The 20,215-nt window shown below is 37.6% G+C and overlaps 8 protein-coding genes across 9 annotated transcripts; 3 read left to right on the top strand and 5 right to left on the bottom strand.

The window, feature by feature from the left end:
* Window positions 1-4,378: 4,378 nt before the first annotated feature.
* Window positions 4,379-5,443, top strand: LOC105316630 (TNF receptor-associated factor 4-like). Its single transcript, XM_011411683.1, has one exon. It carries the CDS (start codon window positions 4,379-4,381, stop codon window positions 5,441-5,443), a length of 1,065 nt encoding a protein of 354 aa, XP_011409985.1.
* A 308-nt stretch (window positions 5,444-5,751) lies between these two features.
* LOC100640186 (gamma-secretase subunit Aph-1b-like) lies at window positions 5,752-7,855 on the bottom strand. The gene is made up of 6 exons (XM_003382434.3): window positions 7,711-7,855; window positions 7,271-7,414; window positions 6,811-6,881; window positions 6,651-6,764; window positions 6,471-6,598; window positions 5,752-6,007 (listed from the first exon to the last, which is right to left on the bottom strand). Exons 1-6 carry the CDS (start codon window positions 7,821-7,823, stop codon window positions 5,870-5,872), a joined length of 708 nt encoding a protein of 235 aa, XP_003382482.1. The 5' UTR covers window positions 7,824-7,855; the 3' UTR covers window positions 5,752-5,869.
* Window positions 7,856-7,876: 21 nt separating this feature from the next.
* On the bottom strand, window positions 7,877-9,005 carry LOC100640859 (U1 small nuclear ribonucleoprotein A-like). Of its 2 annotated transcripts, none has more exons than XM_020008716.1 (6): window positions 8,886-9,005; window positions 8,668-8,840; window positions 8,418-8,587; window positions 8,289-8,372; window positions 8,154-8,238; window positions 7,877-8,095 (listed from the first exon to the last, which is right to left on the bottom strand). In XM_020008716.1, the coding sequence occupies exons 2-6, from the start codon at window positions 8,712-8,714 to the stop codon at window positions 7,936-7,938; spliced, it is 546 nt and encodes a 181-aa protein (XP_019864275.1). In that variant the 5' UTR covers window positions 8,715-8,840; window positions 8,886-9,005; the 3' UTR covers window positions 7,877-7,935. The 2 variants fall into 2 exon arrangements, with proteins under 2 accessions (XP_019864275.1, XP_011409992.1); XM_011411690.2 differs by having other exon boundaries at window positions 8,418-8,505; window positions 8,886-9,003.
* A 197-nt stretch (window positions 9,006-9,202) lies between these two features.
* On the bottom strand, window positions 9,203-11,032 carry LOC109593728 (uncharacterized). The gene is made up of 2 exons (XM_020008732.1): window positions 10,543-11,032; window positions 9,203-10,187 (listed from the first exon to the last, which is right to left on the bottom strand). The coding sequence occupies exons 1-2, from the start codon at window positions 10,939-10,941 to the stop codon at window positions 9,246-9,248; spliced, it is 1,341 nt and encodes a 446-aa protein (XP_019864291.1). The 5' UTR covers window positions 10,942-11,032; the 3' UTR covers window positions 9,203-9,245.
* A 1,111-nt stretch (window positions 11,033-12,143) lies between these two features.
* Window positions 12,144-14,775, bottom strand: LOC100640981 (bifunctional arginine demethylase and lysyl-hydroxylase JMJD6-like). The gene is made up of 9 exons (XM_003382525.3): window positions 14,661-14,775; window positions 14,412-14,620; window positions 14,133-14,285; window positions 13,963-14,063; window positions 13,818-13,913; window positions 13,512-13,659; window positions 13,178-13,366; window positions 12,535-12,704; window positions 12,144-12,362 (listed from the first exon to the last, which is right to left on the bottom strand). The coding sequence occupies exons 1-9, from the start codon at window positions 14,722-14,724 to the stop codon at window positions 12,344-12,346; spliced, it is 1,149 nt and encodes a 382-aa protein (XP_003382573.1). The 5' UTR covers window positions 14,725-14,775; the 3' UTR covers window positions 12,144-12,343.
* Window positions 14,776-14,836: 61 nt separating this feature from the next.
* LOC100641107 (prenylcysteine oxidase 1-like) lies at window positions 14,837-17,176 on the bottom strand. Its single transcript, XM_003382526.2, has 3 exons — window positions 16,850-17,176; window positions 16,491-16,768; window positions 14,837-15,803 (listed from the first exon to the last, which is right to left on the bottom strand). Exons 1-3 carry the CDS (start codon window positions 17,160-17,162, stop codon window positions 14,889-14,891), a joined length of 1,506 nt encoding a protein of 501 aa, XP_003382574.1. The 5' UTR covers window positions 17,163-17,176; the 3' UTR covers window positions 14,837-14,888.
* Window positions 17,177-17,254: 78 nt separating this feature from the next.
* Window positions 17,255-18,527, top strand: LOC100641234 (uncharacterized). The gene is made up of 4 exons (XM_003382527.3): window positions 17,255-17,445; window positions 17,696-18,034; window positions 18,080-18,341; window positions 18,390-18,527. Exons 1-4 carry the CDS (start codon window positions 17,407-17,409, stop codon window positions 18,446-18,448), a joined length of 699 nt encoding a protein of 232 aa, XP_003382575.2. The 5' UTR covers window positions 17,255-17,406; the 3' UTR covers window positions 18,449-18,527.
* Window positions 18,528-18,649: 122 nt separating this feature from the next.
* LOC109593732 (uncharacterized) lies at window positions 18,650-19,966 on the top strand. Its single transcript, XM_020008746.1, has 4 exons — window positions 18,650-18,701; window positions 18,782-19,117; window positions 19,164-19,698; window positions 19,743-19,966. The coding sequence occupies exons 1-4, from the start codon at window positions 18,651-18,653 to the stop codon at window positions 19,805-19,807; spliced, it is 987 nt and encodes a 328-aa protein (XP_019864305.1). The 5' UTR covers window position 18,650; the 3' UTR covers window positions 19,808-19,966.
* The last annotated feature ends 249 nt before the right edge of the window (window positions 19,967-20,215 follow it).

A 20,215-nucleotide genomic window follows, 5' to 3' on the forward strand; every position in this document is an offset into this window, starting at 1 on the left:
AAAAAAATTCAGCAAAATAAAAACAAAATATTAAAGATGAAAGCAGCAAGAACATAAATATAAAACTTCATAGTCAAAAGATGCACACATGTCAATCTAATTGGTCCCATTACTTCCATATTGAGTTGAAACTGACTCTTCATACAACAGTCGTGCTGGTAAACTGTCATCATCAATGAGCGACGCCGTACTGGGATCAGCCTTTGTTGATGAGACTGGCAACAACGTGAAACTCATCTCCTGGAACTTGTGGAGAACATTGAACCTCTTCAATAGATAGTATATAAAGTATAAGCAGATGTAAATGAGAGACAAAGACACAAGGATCACTTGAGAGATGAGAATAGCTTCCTTACTAATGTAATTTGTAGAAGACAACTCAATAAAAACGTCGATAGTAGTAAGCATGGTAATTGCAGTTATATTTGCAAGTAAAAGCAAATCCACATAGTTATGCCATTTCTTTTGATAAGGGCGAACGAGACCATGCAGTATGCATATGCATAGTAAAATGATTGTAGCCTGCATATAACTGAATACAATACTGCTAGAGTACACTGCTGGAGTCAAGACAACAACACGATAAAAGAAAAACAAACCAGCAAAGCAGCGACAGTTATCCTTAAAGCAACCCTGGAATGAATCCAAGAATGGTTTCAGTTTCATTCTAAGCCTGTGAAGACAAAAAGTAAAAGAATTCCTGCGAAACTTTAGAATCCCACTGAATCGAATCAGTAAGGGCTCTAGTGTTAGGACGATAGGTGGAGGTAGAATGACTATCAGAAGACAAAGTATAGCTGGTATAGCATAAGGAAGATGATGGTAGGACATGTATTCAATATCTCCATCAAACAAAACGCGAACGCTGACTACCTTACCACCGCTTCTAATTATACTTGATGGCACTAAAATGTTAAATGTTATTCGGACACATTGAAAATAGCAGAGTATGAGAAATGCTATCAGACCATTGATGATTGAAGTTCGAATGTTTCTCCTTCCACATTTGTGACAGAGCTTAATGCAAGAGTAAAGCGAGTTGAGTCTCATTATAATAACAGTCAAAACGATAAGAGAGAAAGCGTAGATCACAGAAAAATACTTAACTAGGAACAAATCCAAAATTTTAGCATCCTTTATCAAGCAGAAGGAAAAATGATCAAACTCCAGAATATTGAGATTCAAAAAACCAGAGCCAAGCTGATAAAGTAAGAAAATGCCACGAAGCGCCTTATTGTCAGCTTTCACAACTTCAAAGGCATCAATGAACAATGTGCTCAGCACTTGTGCACAGAAAATGAAAGTGTTAACAGCTCCAGAAGTAATGTTAACATTAAGTATCAAAATGACAAGGAATATGATGGTAATTGGTAATAGTTCGCTAAGAACATACAGCAAGATACCATACTCACAATTACTGGTCTCCTTGCAAAGATAAGAGTTGGAGTGATAATAGAGAGTATGGTTAGGGTTGCATTGAGAACACAAAATACCTTCTCGTGAGTGATGACAAACGTTGTCTAGTTTTTTGGTTAAAACCGTCTCTTTTCTTCTATTGCATAAACCAACCTTACAGTTAGCTGTCATCAACTCATGAGGGAATTTTTTTAGATAGCCAGCCCACGTAGCTGACTGCAATACTGCTGAATCATTGGGACATGATATTCCTTCCAGCCTTGTGAAATCGTTTGCAGCTGAACAAACACAAGTATCATTGTTTAGAACATAGCCAGGGGAACAGTATGAGAGGTTGACATTAGTTGAGACTTGAACATTAGTGTTGGTATAGCCTTGGAAAACTAACTTGCCACTACTACCTGGTTGACCATATAATTTAATGTTATTGTCAGTGAGGATTATAAAGCCAGGATCAATGCTAATTTTACAAGCATACATAAAACCGACTGTTAATGGGAATAGCTGGCTGACGTCATTTTTGAATACGTCCCTTTGCGTCACATTAATTTTATATGGAATACCAGGGAATGGTTCCACTGCATTATCAACTGTAATAGTTTCTGTTGAACTTGCTATGCTTGACTGGTTATTAGAGAAAGACATGTTCCCAATACATTGATTAGTAAATACTAGACTAATGTTCATTATACTACATCGATACATACACTCTCTGACATTTGCCACAAATATGTCATTGGCAATGCGACTTGTGGCATGATTATCTTCAAAACTAAAAGTTATTGTTTCCGGTTTTTCTGATTTTACAAAGCATAACTCGGTATAACCAAAATATTTTGTTTCCAGTTGCATGCTGCATATGGCACCTCCAATTGAAGCTTTATTACTTTCAAAATGAAGAGAATTGTTTGGCTCAATGTTAAGGTAAGCAGTGCCAACGAGTAAAACGGCACCTCCTTTCTCACCAACATTGTTAGAAAAATTAGTGAAGGAGCCTTCGGTGAAGTTTAATACCGCATCAGATGAATAAATAGCTGTGCCATTGTTGTGATAAAATGTATTATTACCAGACAACATAACTGGAACTAATGACGTAAACAGAGTGCCAGTTTGTGAGATATCAGCTGCAGTTGCTACACTAATAGGCTCTCTTCCAGCATGATTGTCACTGAATTCACAAGATATAAAATTAAAAGCACTTCCAAAATGTTTTAGCCCATTAATCTGTCTTACATCACGATTGACATTCACAGCAGACCCACCATAAGCTTTATTCCTTAAAAAGATACAGTTATCAACTATTACAGTGTTAATGAAACTACTTTTAGAGCTCGAAGCATACATTGCCAATCCTCCACCAAATAAGGCGCTGTTATTATAAAATATAGATTGAGTTAAGAAAATTCTATTCTTATTTTCAGTGTTTTCCATTGAGGAATGAATTCTACTTTCACCTTCAGTCATATCACTGAGTCCTACATCGCTACCGCCACCACCAATAGAGGCATTATTATTGCTAAAGTTACAATGGATTACCTGAATTATATTACCATTGCCTTCAGTAACATTAATCTTTAAGCCAGCAGCCATTGGTGCTTCATTAAATGAAAAGTTGGTTCCAGTTATATTGATGCTATTATTTGAAGTTTTCCAAAGCAGTAATGACATTCCTCCTCCATGTACTTCATGATTTTTCCATTTATCACTAACGTTAACTTTAGTAATATAATTTTCTGAAAAGGTGCAATTTGATATTGTTATAACAGCATTAGAAACTTTTTCGCTCAGCTGCATGAATACTCCACCATGAATACCTGTCTCACTAGGGCTGCCATTCCTTAATATAACACAATGACTCACAGTGCCATAGCCCATTATATCATTCATTATCATAGCTCGTCCTCTGCTTTTAGTGATGGTTAAAAACGATATAGTGACGTTGGTTGAATTCTTAATGCCAATAGATGCAGCTACAGATATTAGCCTTGCATATAGCTGGCATCCACAATTTTCAATTGAAAAATTTTCCAATACTAATTGAGTGCAATTGTTGAAGACTAAGCCAACTCCTTTCTTCTTAGGTGAACATGTAATGCGAGTCTTTCCCATTCCTTGTCCAGTAATGGTGAGTCCATTGATACCAGAGAAGATAACTGTTTCACTTACAGTAAGCAAATCACTAGTGATCACCAGTGTAATAGCTCCAGTAGGCAAATTCTTTAAGTTGGTTGATACATATTCCAATGATTGACAAGCTTGAAAGTTACTTTGAGTTAGACAAGTATGGTTATTCCTGCCATTGACGCCATCAATGGAGATTGATAGAGATGCCACAGTGTAAAACAAAGATAGAAAAGCAACTGCTTCTATGAGCATATTCAAAGCTAACACAATAGCAATGAAAAAATGGATGAAAATTAATTTTTATAGTGCTTTATTTAGCAAAGGAAGTGATGTCGTGTTGCATCCTTGCAAAAAAGTTAATTAAAATGAATAAAACTAAACAAGGGCAAACAGACGTGACTTTCACTTTTGTCGCCCAAGTCTAGCTTGCTTATGCTTGCCCCAATCAATTACTGCTATAAGAATGTAAAACATTAAGGGGCTCCGTCACCTCATCCCGCCCTGATGTATGTTGTATGTGAACAAACAAAATAGACTCACCCAAATATAGGAAATAAGAGATCAAGAATTTGTCACATTTCATTTAGATCTATTTGAATAATAAACATACGATTAAGCAATAATGAACATACTCAGCTCTTGGGTTCTGCCATGTCACCCATGTGTTTACATGTGACATAGCCCATAATCTATGCATAGCCACACCCTACGTAGTCTATAATATAATGCCCTAAGTACTACAGAAAGGAGGTGGGGCTAATTTTCACTCTATAGTCTATAAACTTGGGAACAATCCTTTACAAAACACTTTAGTGAAAACACTTACTCTTTTACAAAAATGAATGGCTGTCTTTCTCTTGTCGATGAGCCCGTCTCCTATCATAAGTCTGAGGATTTGAAATTCTCTAAACACATTAAAACGTCAAAGGATAGAGAGCTCAATGGAGAGGGTGAGTCCCAGTACACCATTACTCACTGCAGCTACAGATGTGGATATACGGACGAGAGGGTCTCTGTAGAGAAACACGAGAAAGAACTCTGCCAGATGCGTCCATACAAGTGCCAGTACTGCCAATACGAGGCAACCTATCAAGACGTGACCGAGCTTCATCAGAGGACCTGCCTGAGATTCCCAGTTCAGTGTCCATACAGCTGTGGGGCTGAGATGACCCGCTATGATCTTGTCTCACACATTGAGAAAGAGTGCAGCCTAGTCCCAGGAGAGTGCGAGTTTGCATGGGCCGGCTGCAACCAGGGGCCATTGACACGCTCCGAACTCTCCTCTCATGCCCAATCGCACCACGTCCAACATCTCTCTCTCCTCACTGAGGCCTGCTCCGGCCTAGCTAGGGACAATAAGGAGCTGAGAGAGAAGCACGAGAAACTACAAAAATCCAATTCGGACCTACTCCTCGTCTGTAATCAGCTCTACTCAGTAGTGACCGGTAACCTTCCCTCCTTACCCATAAAACTGGCATTCAATGAGATGACTGAGCTGGATAAATCTGCATATTTCTATTCAAGTAGATTTGGATATAAAATGTCGGTGGAGTACCATCGATCGGCAATGATAGAATCTTCCTCTTCCTCTTTGCTGGAAAGAGATATCATGTATGATAAGTTAGAGCTAACAGTTCATAGTGGAGTCTTTGACAATCAATTGGACTGGCCTTTCAATCGAAACGTGACCATAGGCTGTGTTATAAGACACAACGATACCAGCTTCTGTCTTAAGTTAGTTCTATCTCAAACTGATTCCACCGATCCCAAGACACTGTTCCTGTCTCCAGTCCCATTGGTAGATCCAGAGGAAGACAAGGAGAGGTTCCTGGTCCATGTAGTATATACTGGAGACACTAGCCCGTGGTATTGTGAGAGTGTTGAGATACTCTCTATTGACTAACTAATAATCTCTCAAAATTATTTATTTTGTTTTTCATGCATTCATGTCTAATGTTAGACCTACAAGCTATGTACATTTTGTGTTGATGTATTTGTCAAATTCCCTGTAGACAATAATGTGTGTTCCTGCAGTTATAAATATCTAATCAAATTTCAATGGCTCATTTCAATTGTTCATGCTATGAATGTGTGGGAATGGATAGGTAAATGGCACCAATGTCCCATTGGTGTAGATTACATAAGCTATCCATAAACTCTTTGTTGGTCACACATAATTGCTTGCAGTAATCAAAGCTGCACATTTTTATATACTTTATATGAGAGTAATAACAACAGAAATATAATATTTAGAGAAAGAGAAGCGAGAGATAGGATTATTATTAAAAACACTGGAGGAGTTAGAGTAGCATTCTTGATGAGGACTTGACTATCGCTTGAAAAAATCAACCAGAGTTTTAGGCCTTGCTCCGGCAGCAAAGAAAGCAAGAGCAACAAACACAACACAAAGGAAATAACCAAAAGATAAGAAATAAGCAGGAGTATTGGCCAGGTTTATAAGAAGAGACTACAAAGAAAGAGAGAGAAAGAAATTACATGACATCACAATTACGTTTGTAAATACTACTAGACAACCATTGTGTTAGCCTCATAATGATATCACTTAAAGTAAGCCCAATAGCCCTCCCTAGTGTCTAATCACTCAAGAGATTATTATGTCTACTTGATGACTAGCATACATGTGAGCTAACACACCAGTATTATACAGTATACAGAACTAGACAGACTGATTAGATGTAGACACATGACATCACTCCTGATGATGCTCTAGTCTATAGACTATCACAGTTTACACAATGGGCCCCTACTATAGCAGACAATATTGGAATCATTACTAATGCCAGTGGGATATGGTAGACAGAAGACAACCCCAAGCTTCCTTTCTAACCAGTTAATCATACAATGTGAGAACCATAATACTCTTATTAGTCTGAATCAAAATAAAGTGCAGTTGAATCTCATATCCTTACCAGACAAGATATGAACATGTGAGAAATGGGTACAGCAAAAATATAAAGCCAGTTCTTGCTTTCTAGACCAGCAAAGAATATGACCCCCCAACAAATGTGGAGAATGATCATCACTTGAGTACTAAATGCTAAGGGAAATAATCAAATCATACAAGTCATTGGGTCAAGGAATCACAATACCTGATACTGTAACAAAGTATTGATTGCTTCTGACTGTCCCTGGGCCAGAAGCAACTGATAGGACATTAGCAAACATTACAATACCAGCTATCAGACCAAAACCTAATCCTCCAACTACAAAATGGAACTAAAAGCAATGTTACTAGCTACATATTATTACCATATGCTATCTTGTGCTTCCTTAGGTCGGACTTATCTTCACTGACAATTTCCAAGAGGTGATCTGCTTTTCTAAAAAAACAATAAAAATAATGACTAATTCCATTCCCTTAAGGTTCCAAAGTTAGTAAGAAAATCCAATTTAAAATAGTTAGGTATTTCGTAGTCTCAAGCCAAATTTTGGCAAAAATGAATAGGAGAGAATTCTTCATTTCTATAATTTTTTCTGATACATATACATGTTTTTATGTTACATTTCGAGTTTGAGCTGATTCCAATCAAATCAAAATTAGATTTTTTTACAAATTTTTAAAGTTGCTCAAAAATCGGGCCAAAGTCCAGTACATGGTCTCGGGCCAAACTTTGGCAAAAATGACTAGTAGAAAATTCTCCATTAAAAAAATTTTTGCGATACATTAACATGTTCATACAACAATTGAAAAAGAAATGCACAATCATACTTGAGCAACTTGAAATAGAGCCACCTGAAGACTTCTTGCAGTATAACTGATATTGGTAGAGTGAATGCCGGAGTGTCTTTAAGCGGTATCACAATAATCCAGACCAGCGACGCAAATAATAATGCTAGTAACCAGAAGAACGCACTAAAAACAAAACAAAAATTACCAAAGTTAAGTTACAAATGTCAGTCCATAATAATTTATGCATGAAGATCTTGTTAAAATTAATGGGTGGAGCTCCCCTTAGCAAAATTAAAAGGCATGACTTAAGCCCTATATTACTATCAAAACTCTACCCAACAGCAAATATCAGTACTTTAATAAAATTAAAAACCTAGCCAATGTTTCATTAACTTTATTTATGGTGTGCTGGCAAGATCATAGACACGTAGTACTGACAAAACCTTCTAACCGAAGGATTTCAACACTTTGACACTTACCCTAGTATCATAGTAATAATCTCGTGTGGGTGCCTTGCAACTGTGACGAAGAAAAGAGCCACGGGCGGCCCAAATGTATATATGCCATAAGCGAAAGCAGTCAGGACTGTCATTTTTATTTTTGGAGAAGCCACGCCCTCAGAATGGATCACGTGATTAATAAATGTTTAATGAAAAATGTTTTTAAATTTTCATTAAAATTATTATTTATTAAAATGGGTCATGCTACTTGTTAGCATATGTGATTTTCATGGGGTGAGTTGGAACTATTTTAAAGTCCTGGAGAGAGCTCATGGCTTCCGTTGCTTGACTCTCATTCTCATATTCCACAAATGCAATATCAGTACGTGAAGGCACCAGCCTAATCTCTTGTAGGCCAGGAAACCTATAGTAGTAATAATAATAATAATAACACCAAGTTTTATTTATCATCTTGCACTTACTGTTCAAACAGCATCTTTAGCATCACTTCAGTCGTCTCAGGTGGGAGATTACTGATAAATAAAATCTTGTTTGGAATACTTGAACCTAATAAAAGAACAACATTAATTATATAAACGCTAATAATTCCTCTCAACCTTTATTGCCTCCTCCTCCTCCTGTGCTTCCTGAAGCATTTGATCCACCAGCACTAGCTGACTGCTTTGCTTTTTTTGGACGAGCTATAAAATATCGTTGTATGTTAGTTCTTCTTTACTTAGTGGTACCTTCTTCTGATTTCTTTTTCTTCTTTTCAACGTAACTTCCATCAACTTTGGCAATGGCATCACTCTTTGTCTTTGCATAAGCTATCCTCTGGAACCACACCAAGTGGTGGGTGTCATTAGTTATAGAGAGAGAGAAAAGATGGAGAGAGCAGTGCAATGCAATAAAGATGCTACTCTCACACAAATTAATCAAAATAAAATTATTCCAAAATAATCAATCAAACACACCCATTACATTTATTAAACTAACCATCGGTTTATCATAAAAAGGGAATCCTTGCATCGATCGTAAAGCATTAGTGGCACTACCAATGTCACGAAACACAACAAAAGCTTGTCCCCTCATTTTGAGTGTCTTGAGTGCCACTATATCAAGTATGTCACCAAATTGTGAGAAAATGGCATACAGTGATTTCTTCAGTTCTGTAGACAAATAAAAAGAACCAAAATTAATAATCAACATTTTACCTTCCTTCTTGACCTTTTCATTTAAGTTGTTAATGTAAATTGTGTTGTTTGGTGGGTACTCCATTTTTAGGAAAATGAAAAAGATTACACGTGAGGGCCAGGGGGAGTTGTCCCATACAATGCGCATGCGCAAAAAAATTGTAAAAGAAAAAAAAAGAAGTCTGCGACACCGGCGATTCCTAGGCGGTCACCCATCCAAGTACTAAGCCGGCCCGACGTTGCTTAACTTCAGTGTTCAGATGGGAACTGGTGCTTTCAACGTGGTATGGCCGCAGACAGTTTTTATGAGATGATTTTTTAGTTTTAATTTTTCAAATAAAAAGTGATGATAAAATTAATATAGTAACTTCAGTACAATAATTATGTTTCATGTTTAAAAATGTGAGTTACAAGCTCTGCTAACTGTGGCAGAATTTGACTTGCAAATATAATTACTTTAAATTTACTTAAAAAGTCATTAGACGAGTCACACAAAGTCTTTTTGATAGTTTCGACAAGAAGTGTAGGTGGCACATGACAATATATAAAACCATCCAACCAAAATGCTACAACTACTAAACCTCTTGCCAAACATTTATTTAAAGAGGACTCAAAACATAATTTGAGATGATCTTCAAACTGTCCAAAGAGGCAGTGATAAACTTGTCCCCTAATGGACTTTAACTCTCCACTAGTTGTTGTCATGGCATCACCGAGGTGACACTGATCTGCTAGCGAAATCTCATTCATCATTTTATCACCACCCTTATGCAGAAAATGCATAACAGGACTGCTAGCAGTGGGGTTCACAGCATCAAAGGGTATCACTAGTCCATCACACGTAATATACTGAATGTCCCCAGTATAGACAGCAAGGTTGTAATAGCTCGATGACACAGTGTGATGGCTATCACTAGGGAGATGTTGTGTTGATGATTCACTTTCATTAAAGAGAAACTCAATTGGTGCACAATCATCAGCCCAGGCATTCACAGGACTCGAATAGCTTGTTAGACAATGCTTAGTCGCAAGCAACTGCTTTAAGGACTTTTGCTTTTCCTTAAGACTATCCTGTGCTAGTTGCAACTTCTTTTTTAGCTCAAGGCGATGTGCACCATCAGTAAATTTGACCAATAATTGTACTCTTTTGTCATTTGTGTTCAGTATAGCAGAGAGAATATCATTCGTTGACACTGACATCATGTCTTGACCATTTACTTCCAATATGCAGTCACCTGGATGAAGTCCAGCCATAAAGGCTGGTGAGCCAGCTGTGACAGATTGAACTATAGTTTGCTTTTCCTCACTCCTTCGGCCATAGCTCTACATATACAAAGTAGTATAGATAAAATAGTGTTTCCAAAGACAGCTTGTAAAACACACTGCCAATATAAACATATACTAAAAGCATTTATATTATTGCATGGATGACTACCTAATCACCTGAAACCATACAATTGGATCAGGAAATGTAATCAGCACATTTCAGCAGTGATCAATAATCTAGTCAGATATTCAGTCTACACACTGATTTAACACTCTCTCATTCCAATTGTAATTATTACCATGTAATTTGCATAGCAGACCTATTTTACAACTACATGAATACACAAATACTAATTTCTCCCACACAAGTTTGTAGTGTAACTATGCAGCATTGGATTGCAATTGGATTTACCTGCAACGTAAAACCAAACCGTGTCCAAGACATATCCAGATATACATATCTAAGCTCTCCACGGGGAGGTAAAGCATGGCATAGACCTTGCTGTCCATCTCCAGTAATGCCCTGGAGTGCTAGATTTCCTTCTGATCGAGAACGAGCCACAGACCTTATTGATTTGTTCCTTTTAAAGGAGAACCTTGTACCTGGTTTTTGAAAGTCTACATTAGCTCCTGCTTCATCATCTTTTGCAGTGACTGTTGCTTCCTCTTTTACAACTCCTTGACCACCAAACCCAATCTGTTTCTTGACATAGTGTACAGCCCCTCCTACTGTTGGGACCATGTTTGTCGTTGAAGAATAGTCCCCAGAGGGAGTCATCTGCACTGACACACTTCTCTCTTTCTTCTCCATAGCTCGCTCCGACTTGCAACAGTCAGCAGTAGATCTACATATTTTTATTGCTGTCTCCAGCCACACCTCCGAATGAGATCATTATGCACTGTGCACCATAGACCATTAGCTCAGGCTCATCATGCATTTTGTCAAGCACACCACAAACAAATATACTAAACAGAATGACAAGCTGCCAGAGACTATTAGCAGAAAGAAGAGTCTGCTATAGGAGCATCTAATGGCCACTGAAAGAATAAGCAAACAAATGGAGACTGAAACGAAAGAAAAAACAGACCTACATATACTAGTAATTGGGAGGACAGGTAGTGGTAAGTCCACACTCATTAATGGTATGCTGGATGACATCTTAGCCCAGCAATCCCATGGAGCTTCACCAACAAAACACGATACGGTTGAGCCTCATAGGCTGACTCTAGCATCAATGGAAGTGATTCTATACGACACACCAGGGTTTCTTGACAGGAGACAATCAACTGAAGTTCTTCTTTCGGAAATAAAAAAAGAAGAGCCTAGGTTTGGATTTGATTTGATCATACTGTGTCACAGAATCATTGATCGGTTCGATGAAGCAACTGCAGAGCTCGTAGGCACACTTTGCAGGCACAAACTGGGAGTGGGTGAAGGCATCACCAGGAAACCATATATAGTTGCTCTCACCTTTGCTAACTTCTTCCTTGAATTCAATGAAGTCAATGACTTAAAGTATCCCGAAGCAAAGAAAGAACTTATAATCAGAAAAATTAAAGATTTTAAAACACACTTCAATGAAGCAAGCAGAGATAAAGCACCTAACGAAAACAATGGATTCTTTGATGATATTCCGTTTATAGTAACAGGGAGAAGAGGGCAACAAGCACTGCCTAACACAAGTGACTGGATGAATGATCTCTGGAAAGCTTGCTATCAGCAATCGAGCTATGAAGCTAAACCGCTGATCAATAGTTTAACATTCCAGCTTGCATCCAATCACTACACAGCCAAGTATACCAGAATTGGACTGGGAGCTGCTCTGGGTTTGATTACAGGTACAAGCCCACTAGTGCCTGAAATAGGGTCAGCCATTAAAAGTGCCATTGAGCCAAGGAAGAGGGTATTCTTCCCGGTTAACGAGTCCTCCATTAGCGACCATAAAACTGATGAGGAAGAGTTAGGCAGACAAAAGGTGACGCAGGCTAAACCAATCCTACCATTACCATCAGTACAACCAGAACAATTATCAACTGAAATATTCAAGGAACTGGGCATACACTAACAACAACAATAAATAAATAAACATTTCACTGTATCTGTCATAGTAAACTTTAATAGCAATATCTTTCATAAACTTTAAATAGTTGATGTGTATATAAGAGGAGGAGAGCCTTGAGTGATCAGTTACACCTTAATCTTTACATGATACTCATCTCTCATCAACTTTCCTATACAACAAAAGAGTACATTATATTTACTAGATCATAAAAGGGCATTCATAATATGCAGTGCAGATTAAGATAAGAGAGGGACTGAGAGAAAGAGAGACAAAGAGTAATTGAGAACATCAACACTTTGTGCAGCAACAGGCCGTTACATGCACACCAGCCATACTTGTACCTTCTCTTTCTTTTCTTTCTTTCACATTCAGAGCATTCACAGTCTGACTGATCAGACTCTGAAGATGAGGAGCTGCTACTGCTGTCATCGCTGCTCTCACTAGAGGGCAGGCCTGTCTCTTGGGTAAGATCTACTTCATCTGCAGCCTTTGCTAGCTCAGGTCTCTCTTCCTATAACACAATGTTGTTCATGCATTAATGGCTGTTGGCATTTGAGTTTGAAACTAGGAACATAATGTTATGATGCTACTCAAAGCAGTCAATATTCATAAAGGCAATGCTACAAATATTTTAGCCGTTTGATGTTTAAAATTGCTTTTCTCAGCTTACAACTATTACTAATCCTTTATAAGGTTGCACTTTAAGATAAAATCACTACAAAAAGACACTTATAGTCATCTCCAAACTCATGAAGGCAATCCTAATACAAAGCTCACGTATTATCTATTATGACTATTATGCTGATTAATTCCTGTGTTTTTATATAAATAAGCATGGGCTAATTGCTTTGTGTCTATCAGTACTGGCTAATTAACCACAAGGACAAATCTTTAGTGATTGGAGCAAAGGTTCAATAAAAAAAATCTAATCATGCCCAATTTTAAAGGCAAAATAAAATTTAGTTAGAATACACGACGGCATACTTTTAAGGCTTGGTACCATTTCTTGGAGAGTTTGGGTCTCCCGTGAACAGTTTTATGCCACACGACAGGAAAGTTGACAGGACTACAGAAATTCTGTGTAACAGCAATGGCAGTATCAAGGTTTAGTACGACATGCCACCAACCACTGGGAACAAATACTGTCTCTCCTGGACACTGTAATATCTCAATCTATTTCAAGAAATCAAACAATCAACAATCGCTATCACTATCATATCATTGCTATTATAATCATACATGTAGCAATTCATTAATCTAGTAGTTTCAACATTATTAAACAAACAAAAAACACGACTGTCTATTAGCAATGACTCACTCCTTTGCAGTCCTTAGGCCAGCTAGGTAACTGCGTTTTAGGATAGACCATGGCAAACCATGCTATTGCTTCATCGTGCTGGTGGCCACTAATGCTAGTTGGGACCTTTAGCAACTCCTTTGGAGTATGAGGAGGAAACAATGCCCACCTAGCAAAGAATAATGTTAATCCATATATTCATACTGATGTTATGAGAGTCTGAATAAATATGCATGTCTGGTTTGGCTCTAATTACTTACAAAGTTTTGAGCACTAGTTGTGAGTGCTTTAAAAGACACTATAGGACTATAGACTTATAGAGCATACCTCTTGTATCCACTGACAAGAGCATTCCAAGCACTAGTTCCCAATGGATCAATGTGTATACCAGTACCTGATCTAGCCGGACCCATTACAAACCATCTAGCAATACAGTACAAACGTTCTCTTTGTCTTTTAATGCCCGGTTTACCTGTATGGGGGTCTCCTGGCCTCTCCAGCGTATCGAAATAAATCGTCTTGGAAATACTTTGGGATTAAATAGTCTTCTAACAACTGACACTTCTTAGGATGCTAGAGTAGAAGACAGAGAGTTTTTGTGGTATTTTCTAATGATTATATAAAATCGTTAAAGTGCCTTACCTCACCAAAAGAGCTATCAAAAATATACATAGGACTATCATCTTCGTTATTATGAATATAATGAATGTAATATTTCATTTTGAGCTTGACTGAGTAGCCACTGTTATCTTCGCCACATTTAAATCTCTGATTACGGTATTTACGATTTAACCTCTAATAAAATAACATATATAGCAGAATCCAATTAACTAATAGATAATTGAATTTTAACGCATAAACGTATACAAGCGATAGTGTAACATAACACTATCTTGACCACACCCATCACAAATATCTCACCTCAAGAGTCCATTTGTCACCTGCTGCCCAGTTCCGCTGACCGTCTACTATCACGACCGGTTGACTTGATCTCTCGTAACGCTCCGCAAAGGTCTGCTGGTCTACTTCGGTGTAGTTAATCCTAGGACAACTGTCTTTAACGGTCTCCTTGGCAAGAGAGAATGTCTTGGAGTAGTTGAACTGTTTCCATCCCGAGTCACCTTTGAGTTCTACGTACAGTGAGAGGAGGTCTGATATTAGATGCACTACCTGGTCTTCCACGGGTCTTGGCATCGTTTATTCTCTCGCTGGCTCTTTTATCTGACTCTTCCATCCTTTTCTACCTCGTTTTCCACTGCTGTTGTTAATGTTGCCACATGTAGCCCCGCCCAAAACTCACGCCCACGTGGCCAATGTAACTATCTTTGCATTAACAGAAAAAAAAGAAAAACATTTAAAATTCGAAAACAAGACGATTCAATTACAATTACGACTCAATTATTGGGTCATTTTCTTCTTTAAAATGTATTCTTTTGCTAGCAGAGCGACGTTCTTGGCTCCGATTGCACTCATTTCCATTGCACTGGCAGCCTTCTCAATCCCGTTAATGTAGAGGAGCCCGCCCTCAGCATCCAGCACAAATGGAGGACACTCCTCGGGTGGAGCATACTGAGGATAAGCCAGCCAGTCCTTTGAGACGACTCCTTCAGTTGATACGAATAATTGAGAGATTTCTGAATCTGAGAGAAAATTGTTTGAGAATACTTTGAATACTTGGGTAGGGAGATCCCTCAGTGGCTTGTTATAATTCTTTTTCACTTCTTCCTCTGAGGCTGTGGCTGGAATATCCTGAGAGCAACTATTGAAATCAACCGGTGGATCGGTCATATCGTTGGTTAGGATGGTGAGCGGATAGTCCCGCGGGTACTGATCAGCTTTAGGGTAACCAAACAGCTTGGCATTGGGTTTGCCCTTGATCCAGGTTGCCACAGTCCTGTGATATGGAGTCTTGGTCCCATCAGTGAAGATGGTCTGGGAGAAATTAGCAAATGCAATCTTTGACAAGTTTAAAGGATGAGCTATAATGACTACATCAAACTCAATCAAAGAGGTACCAGTCGAGTCGCTATACTCCACCATGTACATATTGTCATCTTCTTTTGTCACCTTTGTTACAGTGGAAACATGGTATGTGGCTTTAGATGCTTCGAGTGCTTTCTCTGGTATTTGACGATTTCCTCCAATGACAGACCAGAGGTAGCCATCTTCCATCCCAGCCAGCGAAACAAAGCCAGTGAACGCATCGACTTGATTAGTCTGTCCATAATTGCATTTCATTCCAGCGCATACTAGATCATCAACAAGTTCAGCATTCCATCCGAGAGTGTTCTTGAAATAATCATCAGCACTTACCTGTTGTGAAAGAATTAAAATAAAAGCAGATGAGTTATAGATGTGGATATGTGCAAAAAATATTAAACCATTCAGGGTTCCCACAAAGCATGTTAAGTGAGCTTAACAGCATGAGCTTCATGAGCTGACAAATAAGCATCGCATTAGGTTATAATAGCCTTTGGACCAACTTTTAAAATTCGTAAAAAAATCCAACTCTGATCGTAATCAATTCAAACTTTCTACACATCATAAAAACATGTATATGTATCAGAGAAAATTATAAAAATGGAAAATTCTCTCCTAGTCATTTTTGCCAAAATTTGGCCCAAGACCATGTACTATAGTACAGGGACTTTGGCCTGATTTTAAAGCACTTTTAAAAATTCATAAAAAATCCAATTTTGATTGGAATCAATTTAAACTTTCTACATAACTTACAAATATGTATATGCATTGATAAAAATTGTAAAAATAGAGGATTCTCTCCTAGTGATTTTTGACAAAATAGCCTATACTATTCTTAGTAATGCTACTATAATTATTACTAAATAGTACAGGTTGTTTTGTCAAATTTTGGAGCAACTTTATAAATTCATAAAGAATTCTATGATGCTAAGCAATGTCAAAAAAACTATGTGAAACCCTGAAACCATTGCTAAAATACTATAATTTGCTCATGCTAAATGAAGTGAGTGTTGAACTTACAGTAATTTCATTACAAAATTTTTCCCCACCCATAGCTCTCAGCATGTCAGGCACCGTCTTGAAGGACTTTCCTTTTTCCTGTAGCTTGTAAATATTTGAAAAGCCTTTCAACTCTGAGTGAATTGAGCGTGACATCCGGAACAAGCTCAGTCCGTATTTCCAGAGAAGTTTCAGGTTATTGAGGATGCCAGAGAAACCAAGATGGAGGACAAATCTTTGACCATTGTATATAGCAAGAGGCGAGCTTGGAATTTTAGACGAGTTGAATTCTTTCAGACCTATAAAGATCAGAAAATTATTATTTAATTTAGAGATCTAGATATAAGCTCAGCGGCAATTAATATTATCGATTTCCCTACCAAATTTTTTCCTGAATTCTACCATATGTTTATTGCTGGTATGTATAACTGCTCCACCACTTTCATAAATGTTCCCCTGGAATTCAATCACAGCACATCTACCACCTACAACCTGACTGTCGTTGAATACGTGGATCTCCACATTGTCCCCACAGAGCTCTCTCAGGAAATAAGCGGATGAACAGCCTCCAATTCCACCACCAATGATACCAACTTTAACATTAGGGAAATCTTCAGGGGGAGAGGTTGTTTCTGGCTCTGAAAAGTATTTTCCAATAAATGGAATCCAACCGAAAAGAAACGAGGCAGCCATGTCATAGATATTAGAGCCACGCCTACCAACAAACCACTCCCATAATCACCGCGCCCGGGCCCGGCCGTACTTTTGGAGTCGCTTAGCTCTTTCTATCAAAGTCGAGATCGAGGTCGAGATCAAAGTCTGCTGTTTGAGCTGCAGTAGCTGTTAACAAGAAAGAAAGACATCTAGATCTATTAAATTCCTATCCTCCTTGGAAAAATACTATCACAATTCATAAAAGACAGAGAGCGACTGAATCATGAAACTACTCTTTATCTCCCTTCTCGTTATTTTCTCAGTAAGATAATATCTCGGATTATTCTCAATTATTACATGATGTATTCTCTATTGTTTGTATCAGTGCGTTATAATTATTATGTAAGCCTGATGCCGTTATGTAGGCCAGATATTAGTATAATTATTGTGGTTTCCTGTTCTACTAAAGCAAGCATTGATTACTCTTACCATATTTGTCAAAACAGTGATGGTATTATTAGTACTACTCACTCTAATGTAGTTTACTATAGTTCATTACCACTATTTCATAGGTCGTTAAAGCAGAATGGACACTATCAGTACGTCTTATTAGCTATTCTAAGCAATACAGTTTAGTATTAGTCCAAGGAACTAGTCTGGAATACTGCTGTTGCAATTGCAATGGACTGCCCAATTGCTGTGATCAAATAGCTACCATAATAAATCCCAGGTGTGGTAATAATTGTGGGATTCGTCTCTCTGTGTGTGGAAGGCAAGGAAGTGGACCATCAATGTGTAGTAATACCACATCATCCATTTCACTTGGCCATAATGCTACCTTTGAGGAGAACAGAGCTTATGGAGGTCTACAAAACCCAATTCAAATAATGTTTGGAAACTTAAGCTCTGAAGTGAGTCACATGCAGTATACACTATCTATGGTCATTCTGTTATAGAATATTATCCTTGAGATGTCTGTCATGAATGAAGATGAACGTATTTCAAGTCTTGGAAGTTTCTCGGTATCAATTCCTCCACAGTTAACCACCTCATACTCTAACAAAATGACATCCAATACTCACAATAATGAATTTCTGTCTGCAAGTATCACCTATGACTACAGATTGACTTGCTCACCAGAATCTGCTTGCCCTAACAGTAGTCCTAGTCCTAGTCCTAGCAACAGCCCTAATGGTATTGGCAGTATCTTAGTGAAGAGTAAGTACTAGTAAAATGCAACTGAATTAAAATATTTATTCTTTACAGGTTCAGTCTGGCTACTGATACTAATCACACTGTTGATAAGTGTTGCTGCAGTGCATTGATGATTAACTATTTTTTTGATTTTGCTGAAATAATTATGTTGCTACTTTTTTGAAAAATGATTCCTTTTTGCTTTTTAGATTATGTTTATTACAGTTATTATTATACATTATACCATTCAGTTGTTATTATTTTCGTTATTCCACTGAGCCACCCTTTAAAAGGGAGCATTCACTGTTTCAGTTCTAATAGCATAGAGAAATAATGGAAGGAAAGCTTCTTATTAGTACTTGTCTTCTACTTATACCTTCTTCGGTAAGATTCATCATGTTACTAACTTATGGATCACAAAATGTTAACTTTCTATAGTAGATAATGCTTAATCTATTCAATAGGTTTCTACAGCCGATTGGACACTATCACTTCGTCTTGTTAGTTACTATAAAGACTACAGCATTGTTCCTGATACCACAGGAACGGAGTATTGCTGTTGTATATGTGTCAACCAATCATGCTGTCAGGAAAAAGCAAATTGTGTCAATCCTACTTGCGTCAATAATAAAATTTATGATTGCCCATTTTCTCTTTCTTTCTGTGCGATACAAGGAAGCAGTTCAGTTTGCAGAGACACTTCATTCTTTAACATTCTTAATTCAACGACTTTTGGAGGAACTGTTGGTGATCTGACAAATCCAATTCACCTAATAATGCCAGGAAACTTAGGCGCCAAAGTAAGCAATCAAGACTCAATTGCATGTAATGTTTCCTTTATAATAGAATATTGTCCTTACTGTGTCTATCATTCACAATAATAATGGAACAAATGTGACAGTGGGGAATTTTTCAAATTCAATTCCTCCACTGCCAAATGACTCTTTTTCTGTAAATACAACACAAACAACTAGCGATGACCAGTATTTGTCTGCAAGTATAATGTATGAATACAGATTGTTGAATTGCTCTGCTTATGACTGCCTTACTCTGGAGACTGCTGCTAGCTCCATTCCTGCTACAAGTGCTAGCATTATTACTGGTACTCCCATTCCAATTAGTGCTAGTAGTACTAATGGAGGTACTACTACCGTTTCTATTACCAGTGTCAGTGCTAGTGGAGGTATGACTACTAGTGTGAGTAATACTAATGGCGGTAGTAGTACTATCACTAGTGTTAGGGCTAGTAGTACTATCACTAGTGTTAGGGCTAGTAGTACTAATGGAGGCAGTGTTCCTGCTAGTGTTCAACCCACTACCTGTTCTACTGGCTCTCCTACACCTACATGTACTAACAGTAATAGTGGTGGTCAAATACAAAGTAAGCGACTGCTCCAATAATAAAAAATATTTTATCCTTAACAGGTTCAAAATGGATACTATTACTGATCACACTGATGATGATGAGTGCTGCTGTAGTGTATCAATGAAGATTATTCCTAACTGTGTGCCAAGCTTTGAATAATTACACCATAAAAAGTAAAAACATTCCTTTATCTTATAGATGAGTGCACATAGCTATTTTTGTAAACTAATGTTTCACTAATAAATTGTTTTATAAATCTCTTAATAGCATAATATCAAAATGATATATTAGCAATAGACAAATAGTTTTTACCAGAAAAGTAACACATGTACAAAGTGTCATAGGATGTTTACTGTTATTGTACAATTCCTGTATCAACAGTAGTAACCCATACACATGCATGTAAACCCGACAAGCAGGTAGCATACGTACATTATATATAGCATCTATTCTAAAGCAACCACCAGGCAAAAACCCAAAAATTGCTACAATGTAATGCTTAATTATTGTTAGCACTGGAATATTTTCAAAA

Source organism: Amphimedon queenslandica, unplaced genomic scaffold, assembly GCF_000090795.2.
Source record: "Amphimedon queenslandica unplaced genomic scaffold, v1.1 AMPQUscaffold_13521, whole genome shotgun sequence".
Classification (NCBI taxonomy): domain Eukaryota; kingdom Metazoa; phylum Porifera; class Demospongiae; order Haplosclerida; family Niphatidae; genus Amphimedon; species Amphimedon queenslandica.